At 36.7% G+C, this 13,007-nt stretch overlaps 1 protein-coding gene across 4 annotated transcripts in view; it reads left to right on the top strand.

The window, feature by feature from the left end:
- Nucleotides 1-13,007, top strand: part of LOC139147843 (probable phospholipid-transporting ATPase IIB) — a 46,768-nt gene that overhangs the window by 14,536 nt on the left and 19,225 nt on the right. For all 4 annotated transcript variants that reach the window (XM_070719054.1, XM_070719055.1, XM_070719056.1 and 1 more), the window contains exons 2-3: nt 80-250; nt 8,749-8,899. In XM_070719054.1, the coding sequence (XP_070575155.1) occupies nt 80-250; nt 8,749-8,899 (322 nt within the window). The remainder of the gene's footprint in view (nt 1-79; nt 251-8,748; nt 8,900-13,007) is intronic.

The raw sequence follows: 13,007 nt of genomic DNA, 5'->3' as shown, positions 1-13,007 counted from the left end.
TTCACCATATTGTAAACACACTTTTTCTTGCCAATTGCTTACTTCTCATCAGTGATCTCTCCATTTCTTTCTTGATCAGATTTACTTCAGAAGATGATTCGTCGTCCCTAGACGAAGTACCGTTAATGATGTCAGAGGACGGGTTCGACAGCGAAAACGACAGTTTAACGAGGCGAAGGAAACAGCGCCGGAGCTATGGCAGCCGACTGGCGTGGTGCCTCTGCTGCGGCTGGAAGGATAACTTATATAGGTAATGATTCCACTTACATTTTTATGATAACTCAAGTATTATGCTACTCTGTGTATAAAATGAAAAAAGGACAAAGTTGCAGTGTTTATCAAATATTTTGCTTATTTTGTTTTTATTGGTGAAGTCATTTATGTTGTTCAGCTCACTGTAACATGTTGAATTGTCAATCATCAGAGCTTTACTCAAACCGTACGTACACACACAGACCATTAAAACATGCTGATGATATAATTTCTGGTATGTACTCTAAAGTATGTCATTGAAGCATTTATTGTTATATCTACAAGTAGAGAGGAAGTGGAGATCTGACAGAGCAGAACACCATGAATAGTTGCTCACATGAAACAAAAATAACCATAATAATATGGGGATATTACAAAAATACCGCAAAGGATGCACAAGGACATTGGCACAGCGTATCGCCCGACGCAAAGCAGAGGGCGGTGCGCGGCGCCAATGTCCGAGTGCATCCTTTGCGGTATTTTTGTGATAACCTTATTATTATACATCTTATATTTGTGACTGTAGCATCAAATTGTCAGAGTAATGACCGTTTTCATGTAATGTCAACAATTTTTCTTCCGATTTATAGCGCAAGTGTGCGCAAGTGTGGAACGCTATCTCGGATGTGCTTCTGCAAGTTCTGGATAGCGTGTGTGCACTACACACGTACGTACAAAGCGCGCGCGAGACATGTTCTGGCACTCGTCCAATGAGTCCCTTGAAACCATTCAACAGTGAACGCGCAGATACAGCCGCAGAGGATGGGGCGCCTTGAAACTGTACGTGTTATGGAACGGGCGTTCCGTACGGCTTTTTTAGCGCACGCAAAATTCTATTGTTCTCGATGGTAGATATATAATAATTTGAAAATATAGCATCTTTAATGATAGCAATAGATTGGTCGTACCTCATAGTTTTCAAGTAATATGATTACATGCAGTGTCTGGAGGACGTAATAACCTTGAGATGAAGTATCTCTGTACAATTACAAGTGCCTAGATGAGAGATTTATCGTTTGCAAAATTGTTTTACCTGGAACTAAAACTGTACTCTTTAATTGAAAGCTTTGAGCACTTGTAGAAAGAAAATATTGACGTGTGTTCATACATGTAAATTTGTATGTTGGTATGATAACGACCGTCAAGCGATATTTTTTTATGAGTTACTCGAGAATGCCCTGTACCAGTATTTTTTCATTTCTAATCCTAGAATTTCACCTGTATGAATAACAATTGCTACCTTTCAAAACAAGATTTATGACCCCTGACCTCAACCAATGTAATGTGTGCCTCCCATGAAACACTCACAGACCCTCAGAATTTTATTATGCTAATGTTTGTCACCTTACATACCGTCACGCAGTCTGTGAGCATTTTCTTTCACCAATTCAAACATTTTTAACTCTTTGAGCGCCAAAGTCAATTTTTGTTGCCTATATCAAAATATACACCAGTCAACTTTTTTCTAAATTTTGCTAAAATTTTGATAAAAATCTGAAGCCAATAAAAAGTGATGTTCATTGGATCCAAAATTGTCAAAAAAATTACAGAAAAATTCACAAAATTGGTAAAATGTTGCACACAATAATTTTGGTGGGAAAAATTGCAGGGCTGAAAGGGTTAAACTCCTAAGGTCATTAGATGCACTCAAAACGGAATAAACTGACCTCTAAATATAGAATCACATACCAGGAGAATTTTTTACGCATGAGAGAAACAAAATTGGTTTTTATTATTTCTTTCTACTCTAAAGCTAGACTCATCACTCATTAGAATAAAATGCTGATTGCTTTGCCGAAGAAAAGAATTATATATGTGTAAATTAGTGAAACTGATTCTATGTGTATCTGTTCAGCTTATGTCTGTTACAAACGATAGACACTTGATAATAGTTTGTCGATGCATGTCCCATCCCCAGCACAGGTACATGTATATTGCGTTCTCTGTCAGAGCATGCACACCGGTTTGAGCCTTAATTTGCATAATTCTGTCCATCACCCTACAATGCACAAAGCTGTTATTGTCACCTCTCACATACATACTAGGCCAGTCTTGTTCAATACAGTGGCCTGGAGATTTATCACATAAATGCAGGGCCGGGCATCTTCACCTGCCCAAGTTCATGGTCTGGTAGTTCTTTGTGACCAAGCTAGTCACTTTGGTTCTTTTAACCTGACAAACTATGTTATAATTACTTTAAATAAAAATGTTGACTTGTTGGTTACTGGAAATAGTAAGTTTGGCCAGTGATCTCTTTTTTGGCTTCTAGGAATGGAAAATGATTTGCTCACCCCTACAAATAACAGCATTTTTAGTAGCATTTTGTGTGACAGCCTGGGCCAGTCATGCTCAATAAATTATGATGACTCTTTTGTGCAGAGCTGCAAAAAAAGTTCTATGACAGGTAGCTGATGTTATGTATATCCTGTGTACATGTGTACTGTCTTTTAGAAAAAAGCAAGTGGCCTAAATATCAGATTTTGTTTCCTGTAAACAAACATATACCATATTTTTTATGTCTTTAATTGAACAAAGATCAGGGACACTATACGTGAGTATTAAATTTGGCATATTTCTTCCCATCCATGGTATGTCATTTCTGTACTCTTGATAGAAACTATCTTGATATCATGACCTTCTTCGTTATGTACACAGTATTTCATGTGATTATAGTTTTGAAACCACGGAGGTCAAAGGACACTTTCAGGTAGCTTGACCCTACAAAATGAAAGTGCTAAATTTGGCTGATATTACAGTGTGTAAGAAACATTTAAACTAGCCATTGGGGCATTTTGTGGATTACCGGGATCCAAAGTCAGCTACATTTTAAACTTAGTAAGCTTTCGATTTTCATACCGCTAAGAGTCTAAAAAAATTTGTTATTATTCACTAGCTTCAAAATGAATCAAGACAGCCTAGAGACTAAAATAGAATTGAAAATTTCAGTGTCACTAGGTCATTTTGCCTCTGTCCTTTCATTTTATACTCTTTCTGAAAACTCACAATAAGTAGCTGTTGGTTTCACATCAACAGAAACTTAAAAAAGCGGATGTTTCAGACGTTTGTGTAGTTGGACTTGGAAATGCAAATGTGCTCCAAAAATACTTCTTTTTCTTTCAAGACAGGTAACATGATTTATAATCCAAACAATTGGCCGATGATAGCTTAATAACAAAATCTATTCTGAGTGCATTCAGAAACATTTATAATATTGACCAACTTGTAGATTCAAAAATGACGCCCAGTGTTTGTCCTTGTTCATCCTTGTCTGGACTGCGAGGAATAACATTCTTGCATTCATGTTCTTAAAAGGTGCCTTTTTAACACCCTGGTTCTGGCTCGCTGACAATTCATCAATCTTTTGTACCACATGGAATTGTTCATCAACTATAATAAATCCCTTTAAAAATAGTCTTAATTCGACCTGTTTTTAGCTCCGCTGTCAGCGACGCGGAGCTTATCAAATAGGTTGATTATCCGTCGTCGTCCGTCGTCCGGCATCCGTCGTCCGTCGTCGTCCGTCAACAATTGCCTTCTCCTCTGAAACCACAAGTCCAATTGCTTTGAAATTTCATATGCAGTTCACTTGGGGTGACCTCACTTAAGGATGATAAATACCTTTTAGACACTTTCAGATTTTATTTTTTTCTCAATTGAACATGTCCCAAACCCCAATAAAGTATACATTTCTGAAAGCCCTGATATAGAGCTATCCGACCAAGAACAGTGGACGGTCATTATTTGCATAAGAGTCACGTGACAAGCGTTTTGCTGAACCTTCCAAAACCGGTTTTCCCGGCCTTATGCGAACACGCTGCAAGATTTCCGGTTGGAATTTCTCATTGACAAGCCTTAACAATATCCTTCAAAACCGTGTCTGCGATTTTTTCTCGGAGGCTCCATTCAAATTATATGGCGTGATAATTAAAATTCCTTGAAAAGCACCTTCGTCCAACACCTTTAAGAGCGCATTAAAAAATAACAAAGGCATATAAAGGAAATCCCAGACACGGATTTTGAGTTCATTATGTTTCCAATGGACGGTGTGAATTTCAAGCAGCTAGTGTTTGTGAGCGCGAATTGACGAGGTGCCAAAGAAGGGTACTTCATTCACACATTGAATTCGAGAAAAACGCAAAAAACATGTTTTGATACTTCTACGCTACGGCATTTGATAATTAGACGTGCACGAGCCTCAACACGGAAATACTTTGTTACCAAGTGATGATGTCGGCCGGGAATGACAGTTGTTCAGAGAAAAAGTCCCAGGAAAATAAAATAAATCGCGGAAAACTACCAATTTTTGGAGCCTTGCGCGTCGACACATCGCCACAGCGAATGGCTTCAGTGGGAAAAACAATGACGTCAGCAGTCATTACTGATAGCGGGCGTGTCCTAAATTCATATGCAGATAAGCTTGTTTGCGTTCCCCAGATCACACTCCCCTCACACGCTATATAGACATTGCAGAACCGTAAACTTGATAGCGTACTATCGCACTAATTGCAGAGTTAATTCTAGGACGCGCCATTGCGCAATAAAATCTCGAATGGCCCTCATTTCTACGTTTGACGCGCCACTAAGGGCGCAACATTATATGAATGGGTCGATCACGCAGAGTTCACGTAGTTCATACATTCGCGTAGCTCCCCGAAGGTCATTACCACAGTCATAGTGTGACATGTAAAACGATTCAGTTACCTATCAACCTTTGCAATTAAATACCCACTACAGCATATATGGTGGTACATAGGAAGCTGGGTAGAAAGGACTGATGTAGGGGCAACGGTGTTTTGGAGCCGTACGCATGTGGCATGGCCGATGAATATAAAACAACGGCACTGGCCGCTGCGTAAAGGTGGAAAGCTAGTCGACACTCGGATTTTTAACGCCGGTATAGTTGATGAACCCAGGATGATCGGGCAGTCCCTTAAATTGAAGCGTTTGCAACGTCTACCGTCCGTACAAACGAAACGTTGAACACTGCAAGGAAAACGTCCATGATCGTTTTGAAGAGCAACACATTTTAGGTCGGACACATCTCGTTTTCCAGAGTAGCCAGGTCATTGCATTGAACAACACCGCTGTGTAAAACCCTTTGGCCAGAACCAATGATCGTAAATTTGCTAATACATACGAGTTATGTTTAAAAGTTGATGTATCGATCACTTTATTTAGGTCGTACGGGTTACAGTCTCGTGCTATATCAGTGTATGAGTAGCCCATGGTTTGTCGATGCGTGCAAATCGAGGGCCACTCCCGGAGAAATCCTACCGGTGCGCTAAGCTTTGATCATGATCGTTTTCACTGTCAAAATCACAGTCCTTAGCAATTTGTACAGTTGTTCAAGTCCGACATATCAATAATTCATCACATAAGTTACGTAAACAATTGAATCAAACCAAACGGTTTGCTGTTGCCATTATTGGGCCTGTTGCTTACGTACAAGGGACAACTTTGCAGTAGGCTTGGTTGGTTACGGGGGGGGGGGGGGGGGGGGGGGGGGGGGGGGCGATCTCCAGTATTCTCCTTTTCTTGACTTGATAGACTATTGTATTTTCTGCAGAAAATTCAAGGTTTTTACATGTGTGATGATGATGGCCCCCGATTTTCTAAAATGGCCCCCTTGGAACAGGAGTTGGGGCCAACAGTGGCCCGTTGTTTTTAAATCCTAGAATGAACACTGTGTAATTGTTTATCTAACATTGCGAAAAAGACGTCAACCACCGTAAAGCGGCGTGTGCAGGCTCCGACCAACCCTAAGCAAAGAGTGATAAAACGTCGCACTGCTGAGAAATCGTCGTTGACACGATGTCTGACCACACTAAGAAAAATGACTTGCTTTCTGGTGTAGACTATGTCTGGAACTGTACGAATACTTGTTTATTGGACTAGGCTTCGACAAAACATTAATTACGGTTTATTGTTTACAGACGGAAGTAATCCTGGTGTTTGGAGAAGTCACAGCACGTCATTATGTAAATTAGCTAGTGCAACGCAACGTTGTGTCACTCAAGATGGATTATGGAAATAGCAATGCAAATGTGTCCACAATGTTTACAAAAGCTCCCCGATTTAATCGGGATAGCCACGTGCATTTGTTTTGATTTTTAAAAATCGTGAATTACACGGAAACCATTCCTTATCTTGAACTGGCGACACATCTCAATTCTGGGTCTTACTTCAAGGCGTATTCTCAGAGAATTTTGAAAATTGACAGAAAAATGAACGATTGGTATTTATCATCTTAAGTTTGTTCAAATCATGGTTGAAATTGCATATTTGTATTTTTGGGGCATTTTTTGGTGTTTTTGGTAAAAAAATCTTCTGCTCTGAAACCGCTCGTCCGATTGCTTTGAAATTTGATATGCAGTTTGCTTAGGGTGACTTAAATCAGATTTGTTCAAATGGTGGTGAAATTTGCATATTTGTATTTTAAGGCAATTTTTGTCATTTTGGTAAAAAAATCTTTAAAAATCTTCTTCTTCAAAACTACTGGTCAGATAGCTTTGATATTTGGTACATATGTCCCTAGGGATGATCTATTTCAGATTTGTTCAAATTGTGCAGAAATATGCAAATTTGCATTTTTAAGGCAATTTTTGCCATTTTTGGTCAAAAAATGTATTTCTCAAAAAGTACTGGTCTGATAGTTTTGAAATTTGGTATACAGGTTTTTATAGATGAACTAAGTAATATATATTGAATTTCTGATGAAATCTGTAATTTTGTATTTTGGGGCAATTTTTGCCACTTTTGGTCAAAAAATGTGTATTTCCAAAACTATTCATCTGATAGCTTTGAAATTTGGTATAGAGATTTCTACAGATAAACTAAATGATATTTATGGAAATAATGATGAAATCTGCAATTTTGTAATTTTGGGGCAATTATTTCCATTTTTGGTCAAAAATGTGTTTCTCATAAAGTACTGGTCTGATAGCTTTGAAATTTGGTATACAGGTTTCTACAGATAAGCTTAGTAATAATATATATTGAATTTCTGATGAAATCTGTAATTTTTTATTTTTTGGGCAATTTTTGCCACTTTTGGTCAAAAAATGTGTATTTCCAAAACTATTCATCTGATAGCTTTGAAATTTGGTATAGAGGTTTCTACAGATAAACTAAATGATATTTATGGAAATAATGATGAAATCTGCAATTTTGTAATTTTGGGGCAATTTTTCCCATTTTGGTCAAAAAATGTGTTTCTCATAAAGTACTGGTCTGATAGCTTTGAAATTTGGTATACAGGTTTCTACAGATAAGCTTAGTAATATATATTGAATTTCTGATGAAATCTGTAATTTTGTATTTTTTGGGCAATTTTTGCCATTTTTGGTCAAAAAATGTGTATTACCAAACTACTTATCTGATAGCTTTGAAATTTGGTATACAGGTTTCCATAGATGAACTAAATGATATTTATTGAAATAATGATGACATCTGCAATTTTGAATTTTTGGGGCAATTTTTCCCATTTTTGGTCAAAAAATGCGTTTCTCAAAAAGTACTGGTCTAACAGCTTTGAAATTTGGTATACAGGTTTCTATATATGAACTAAGTGTGATGTTTTGAAATTATGATGAAATCTGCAATTTTTATTTTTGGGGGCAATTGTTGCCATTTTTGGTCAGAATATTTTATTCTCAAAAAACTACTCATCAGATAGCTTTGGTTGACATATTCTTAGGGATGATCGGATGTGATATATTCAAAGTATGATGAAATCTTCAATTTTGTATTTTTGCAGCTTATTTTAGCCACTTTTTTCTGGCCACTGCATTGAGTTATCAAAGATTTCCACCTTATTTATCAACATGTATCAAAAATAGTTATTCTGTACATAAACACAGCGGAGCTATATCGGCCGCTAGGTCGCTTGTTGTTTTTATCCATTTACCAATGCAATTGTGTCAGTCTGATCTTCACTCAGCATGACATATCTACTGAGATTACAGGTGCATAAATTAGCATATCATTATAAACACTGTAGTTTGTACCGTAGGATAACATGGATGTACATCCATATTCTTCTGTTTATGTCTTTCTGGACAGTACATGAGACACAAACCAAACAATCTGTAAAACCAAGGTCACATATTTGTTTATATTCAAGTACCTGTTAGTATGTAAATTATGTGTCAAAACACGAGTTAGTGAAAAAGCATCAGTAATTGAGTGCCTTTTATTCAGTAATTTCATGACATAATGTATCTATCTATCGTGACATAATGTATCTATCTATCGTGACATAATGTATCTATCTATCATGACATAATGTATCTATCAATCATGATTGTAATATTCAGATCCAGTGAATGATCTATTCACTGATAACATCAGAGCATCAAATCAGTCTGCAGTCTGTATACCCCAAGCTGCATCAAAACACAGAGACAATTTCTGAGAAACGCAGCGGAAATATTCATGAGAAAAATAAATCTTTTTAACCTGTTCCTTTCTTTTTTCCCCCTTGGTTCATCAATACAGCTATCTGGATTCCCTGAAGAACAAATGCTTCAAAAAGAAGGAAGTAAAACCGAGGACGGTTGCCATCGGCAGAAGGGCGGTCTATCAAGAAAAACATGCACCCAACATTATAAGAAATCAGAAATATAGTATCATTACATTTATTCCATTGGTAAGTTTACTTAAAAGTTTAAGCCAGCTCGATATCAGTGTATGCTATTGTGTATTGTGTATGTAAATCTGTATTCTATTTTGGTAGTTTTTGCCAATATATAAAATTTAGATTCAATTCATATTTTAGGGTATTTTGTCTAAATTGGAAGAAAACTGTGTGTTGAGAAATACTCAGGAAAACTGATAAATACTTGATACATTATGTGCCATATTGCAATGAAACATCATTTTAGGGGGTATTTTTTGTATATTTTTATCATGAAAAACACCCTAAGACAAAACAGATTGATACGTTGAGCTATATTGTACCCATAATATTTGAAAGTGCTGAATGCTGTCTTTTTGTATACATACTTGTAGTTATTTTGTGTACGTGTTGTTTATCTTTGAGAGATTACATATATTAAACTAGCTTGAAATATTTGATTTTACCTAAGAGTAGAAAGGTGCAGTATTTTTTTCAACATATTGAGATTTTAAATTTTTTTTTGCAAAACATTCTGGTATAACCTTTTCACTGCCATGGTTTGGCCCAATCCCATTGTTTTCTGTGATAATGTTGGATCCCTGTACAGAAAAATGGGGGAAAGAGGTGAAAGGGTTAATGAAGTCAGGCAGAAATATTCAGTAGCAGTAGTTACTTTTCAGTAGATTTGACAGACGTGAAAAATCTAAGTCACAGGGGAGTTTAGGTCTGAATCGTAGGATATCTGAACATAACATTTTTTGCTAGTCTCCAGAGAGAGACTTGCAGTATGATCTATGATTATCATAGCGGAATCTTAACACCATGGATTGCATGCGGAATGTTACATCAGATGTAAATATGTCATGTAAAGAAAACTTCACAGGGTACGACTGTGATGTATTTGCACAATCTGTGAATTCACTGCTGCCATCAGACAGCTATCGGCATGCCAGATGAAATGACAAATGATCTGTAGTGACATCCCAGTTTTGCCAGTGACACGTAAATGAGAAATGTTCTTTTCCCCGCAGTTGCAAAAATTAGCCATGCAAGTTTATCACAAAAGGAAAATGCCGGTGACATTTTGTTATTGCTTTTCATCCATCAAAATGAAAAACAAGCCTGAACTTTGGTTGCCATGGAGAATCATGATTCATTTATTTCCCTGGTGATAGTTACTTTGCTTGTCGGTTCTGTTGGGGAAACTTGACATTCACACAGTACAGAACAGTTCCATATGACTTGATGGGTTAAGATAGAATGTGCCTTGGGGACAGATATTCAGACTCTCAAACTTTTACAATTCTTTTCTGATATACCACTTTTGGGCTCATTTTAAAGCTCTTGGAGTAAGAAAACTTTTCATTGGCTTTGTATTTTGAAATTCAAAAATTTTATTTTTCTCCATAGAGTTTACACAGGGATGGCGGCCATTTCGAATTTTGAATATTGGTAAATCCTAGGTTATTTGTTTTTCTTAACAAAATTTGCACGGTGATCCCCGATTTTTATTCTTGATTTTTGAAAGAGAGTGGTTGAAGTTTCATTAAGAAAAGTTTGAGCAGAAGTTTAAGTCTTTCACTTCTGAGGCGCATACTACCTTAAAGAGTAGGATTTAGGAAGTGTTTTTTCACCACTATTTGCCAAAAATATCAGAATGCCTATATGAATGCAAATTTTCCTGTGGTACTTATCAAAGAAAAGCCTTTTATTTGAAAAATTTCCTAGACATATTATTTCAATGTCAGTAGTCAATATGTTAGAAATCAATGACAAATTTATGTCTTCTTTGGAGTGGTGTGCTTTTCAAAGGCCAAGCAGTATTTATTTCTGAAGGTTGAACATTCGTCACTGACTTCCTCATAAACACAAATCCCGATGAAGCATGCATTACATGCACAGCCAGGATATGCAGCTTGGCACAGTTTTGAAGTAAACGTTTACCCAAGTGAGTTGAAATACTGAACACAACACCCCAGAAATAAAAATGTAAGCAAACTAAGGCAAAGGCTCTCTGTTAGTTCAGAACAGTTTGTTCTTGATATTTAGCTGAGTGTGCTTTGTCGCTTTTCCTCAGCTCCTTAGGATGGTTTTGGTAAGAATGGCAACAAACCGTCAGAACCAGTTGAATCTAGTGCAGGGCAAATTGATCAGTGTGTAACTGCCATGTAAAATATGGACCGTTGACATTAAATAGTCTGTGTACCAGAAAACAAAGGACTGCCTCATTGATGTCACCATATTGGCCATAGAATGGTCAATAAAACTTGCCAACATTTTTCATCAAGTTCATGGGTGTATGTGGGAGTGGGCAGAAAGTGTCAATCTTCTTTTCCCAGATCAACAAAAGTTCATTGTAGTCTCAAGTGTAGAGATGTGCAAATATCAGTGTGGCTTTGGAAACATTGGAATGTGTCTTGTATATAGAGGGTTTTTTGTTCTGCTGTCTTTGTCATTTGTCTACTGTGTTTCTGTGATCCAGTGTGCCAGCTGACTGCTCAGGGTGCATTTAGTGTTTTTCTGGCACAGAGCATTGATTATTCTGCACTGTGGACCGTTCGTAAATTTGCCCATCTTTGCTGCTGACATGCAATGTGAAAGTTCAGATCTCGTTTATTTACTGACTCTGAACACAACTATCAACTTGTGAATTGTACGTTTGTATTGAACAGTTCATAGGAACACTGTTAGTTTCTGCATACAGTAGTTTGAGATATTTTATAAAGTGTGATCATTAAATTTAGGCTATTTATTGTAGCTAACGTTCTAGTGTCTTGGACGTGAAGAACCATGTAACCTCAAGACCCTACTTTTGCCTCTTTTGCTGACATGCTGTGATGCTAATAAGTTGTTTCCAGTGGTTTGTACAGTGCTTCAATGAATGAACTGGCAGCACCGGTGACTTTGTTCATATAATGATGATGATGATGATGATGATGATGATGATGATGATGAAGCAACACCTGATCCCTTTCCATCATCTCTTAAATGAAAATAATATCAAAAAAGAGTAGAAAGTTGAATTTAATTATTGAAAAAGATCAAAAAAAGGAATAAATATGTAGCAGATCCCAGTCCAAATTCAGGAGATATTTCCTTTCGTTGGACTCAGATGACTCACACAGCACACTGCACAGGTGTCAGGCAATGAATGTCAGGCAATGCATAATTATTGCATTTCAGCTTTTACAAAAGGTGACTTAATTATCTGATGATTTTATCAATCCAAAACCAAACCAAATATTTAATCTTTGCCTTCATTCATGTCTGAGCAAAATTTGCTTCAAATTGAGTTTTACTAGTTTTGAGTGTGAAATTTTATACATGTCAGTGAGGCGTGTAGTGTATCACACCATACCACAGGACATTAAATATTCTATGAATGGCAAATAATGAATAATAATTATGCAAATGCCAACTAAGAATGATGATTTCATTTTTGTCACTTTCATATTGCCAATAAATCATTTTCAGTGACAACCCATCTTATACATGTATATGTTACTTTCATTCTCCATTCAATGAACTAATTTCTGTTCTGACAGTATCCCTGTTACATGATTAAATTAATCTGTCAGACATTTTATCCATGACTTATTCAGTAAATCTGTATCATCTTGAAGGCATAAAGACGAACACTCGTATATGTGTCTTCACTATGTGAGGCTGCTATACAGCATGGCTAGACAACTTAGCATTTTGTCCGCCATAGGATACAATATTTTATGATTTCCCAGCTTCTGTTTTTCCTTGCTGAGGTCATCAGTATACAGGTGTATGTCATCTATACAATTTTCAGTGTACACTGATTTAACAGATATATATGTATATGTATGTTTCTAATCTTTTTTTGTACCTTCTATCATCTAGCAATGACAAACAATGTATGATTTTGCTAGTCACGTCACTTTCAAGTTCAAATGAAAACGATGAATTTCAGCAAAATGTGTATAGGCATCCTTTGAACCAACTTTTATCTGTTGCATATCCTAGACAACTGGAAGAAATCAATGATTTCTCGCAAAACATGCTCTACCTGTAAAATTTCAGAAATCCTTCAGATTATACAGGTCACTTTCATAGAGCAATACACTCACCGTGAGACTTAAAGGCTGACTTTGGAATAATGATTCTTTAC

The sequence above is a fragment of the Ptychodera flava genome, chromosome 13 (assembly GCF_041260155.1).
Source record: "Ptychodera flava strain L36383 chromosome 13, AS_Pfla_20210202, whole genome shotgun sequence".
Taxonomy (NCBI): domain Eukaryota; kingdom Metazoa; phylum Hemichordata; class Enteropneusta; family Ptychoderidae; genus Ptychodera; species Ptychodera flava.
The sequence above is the reverse complement of the archived record's forward strand: the minus strand, read 5'-3'. Positions and strand labels throughout refer to the sequence as shown.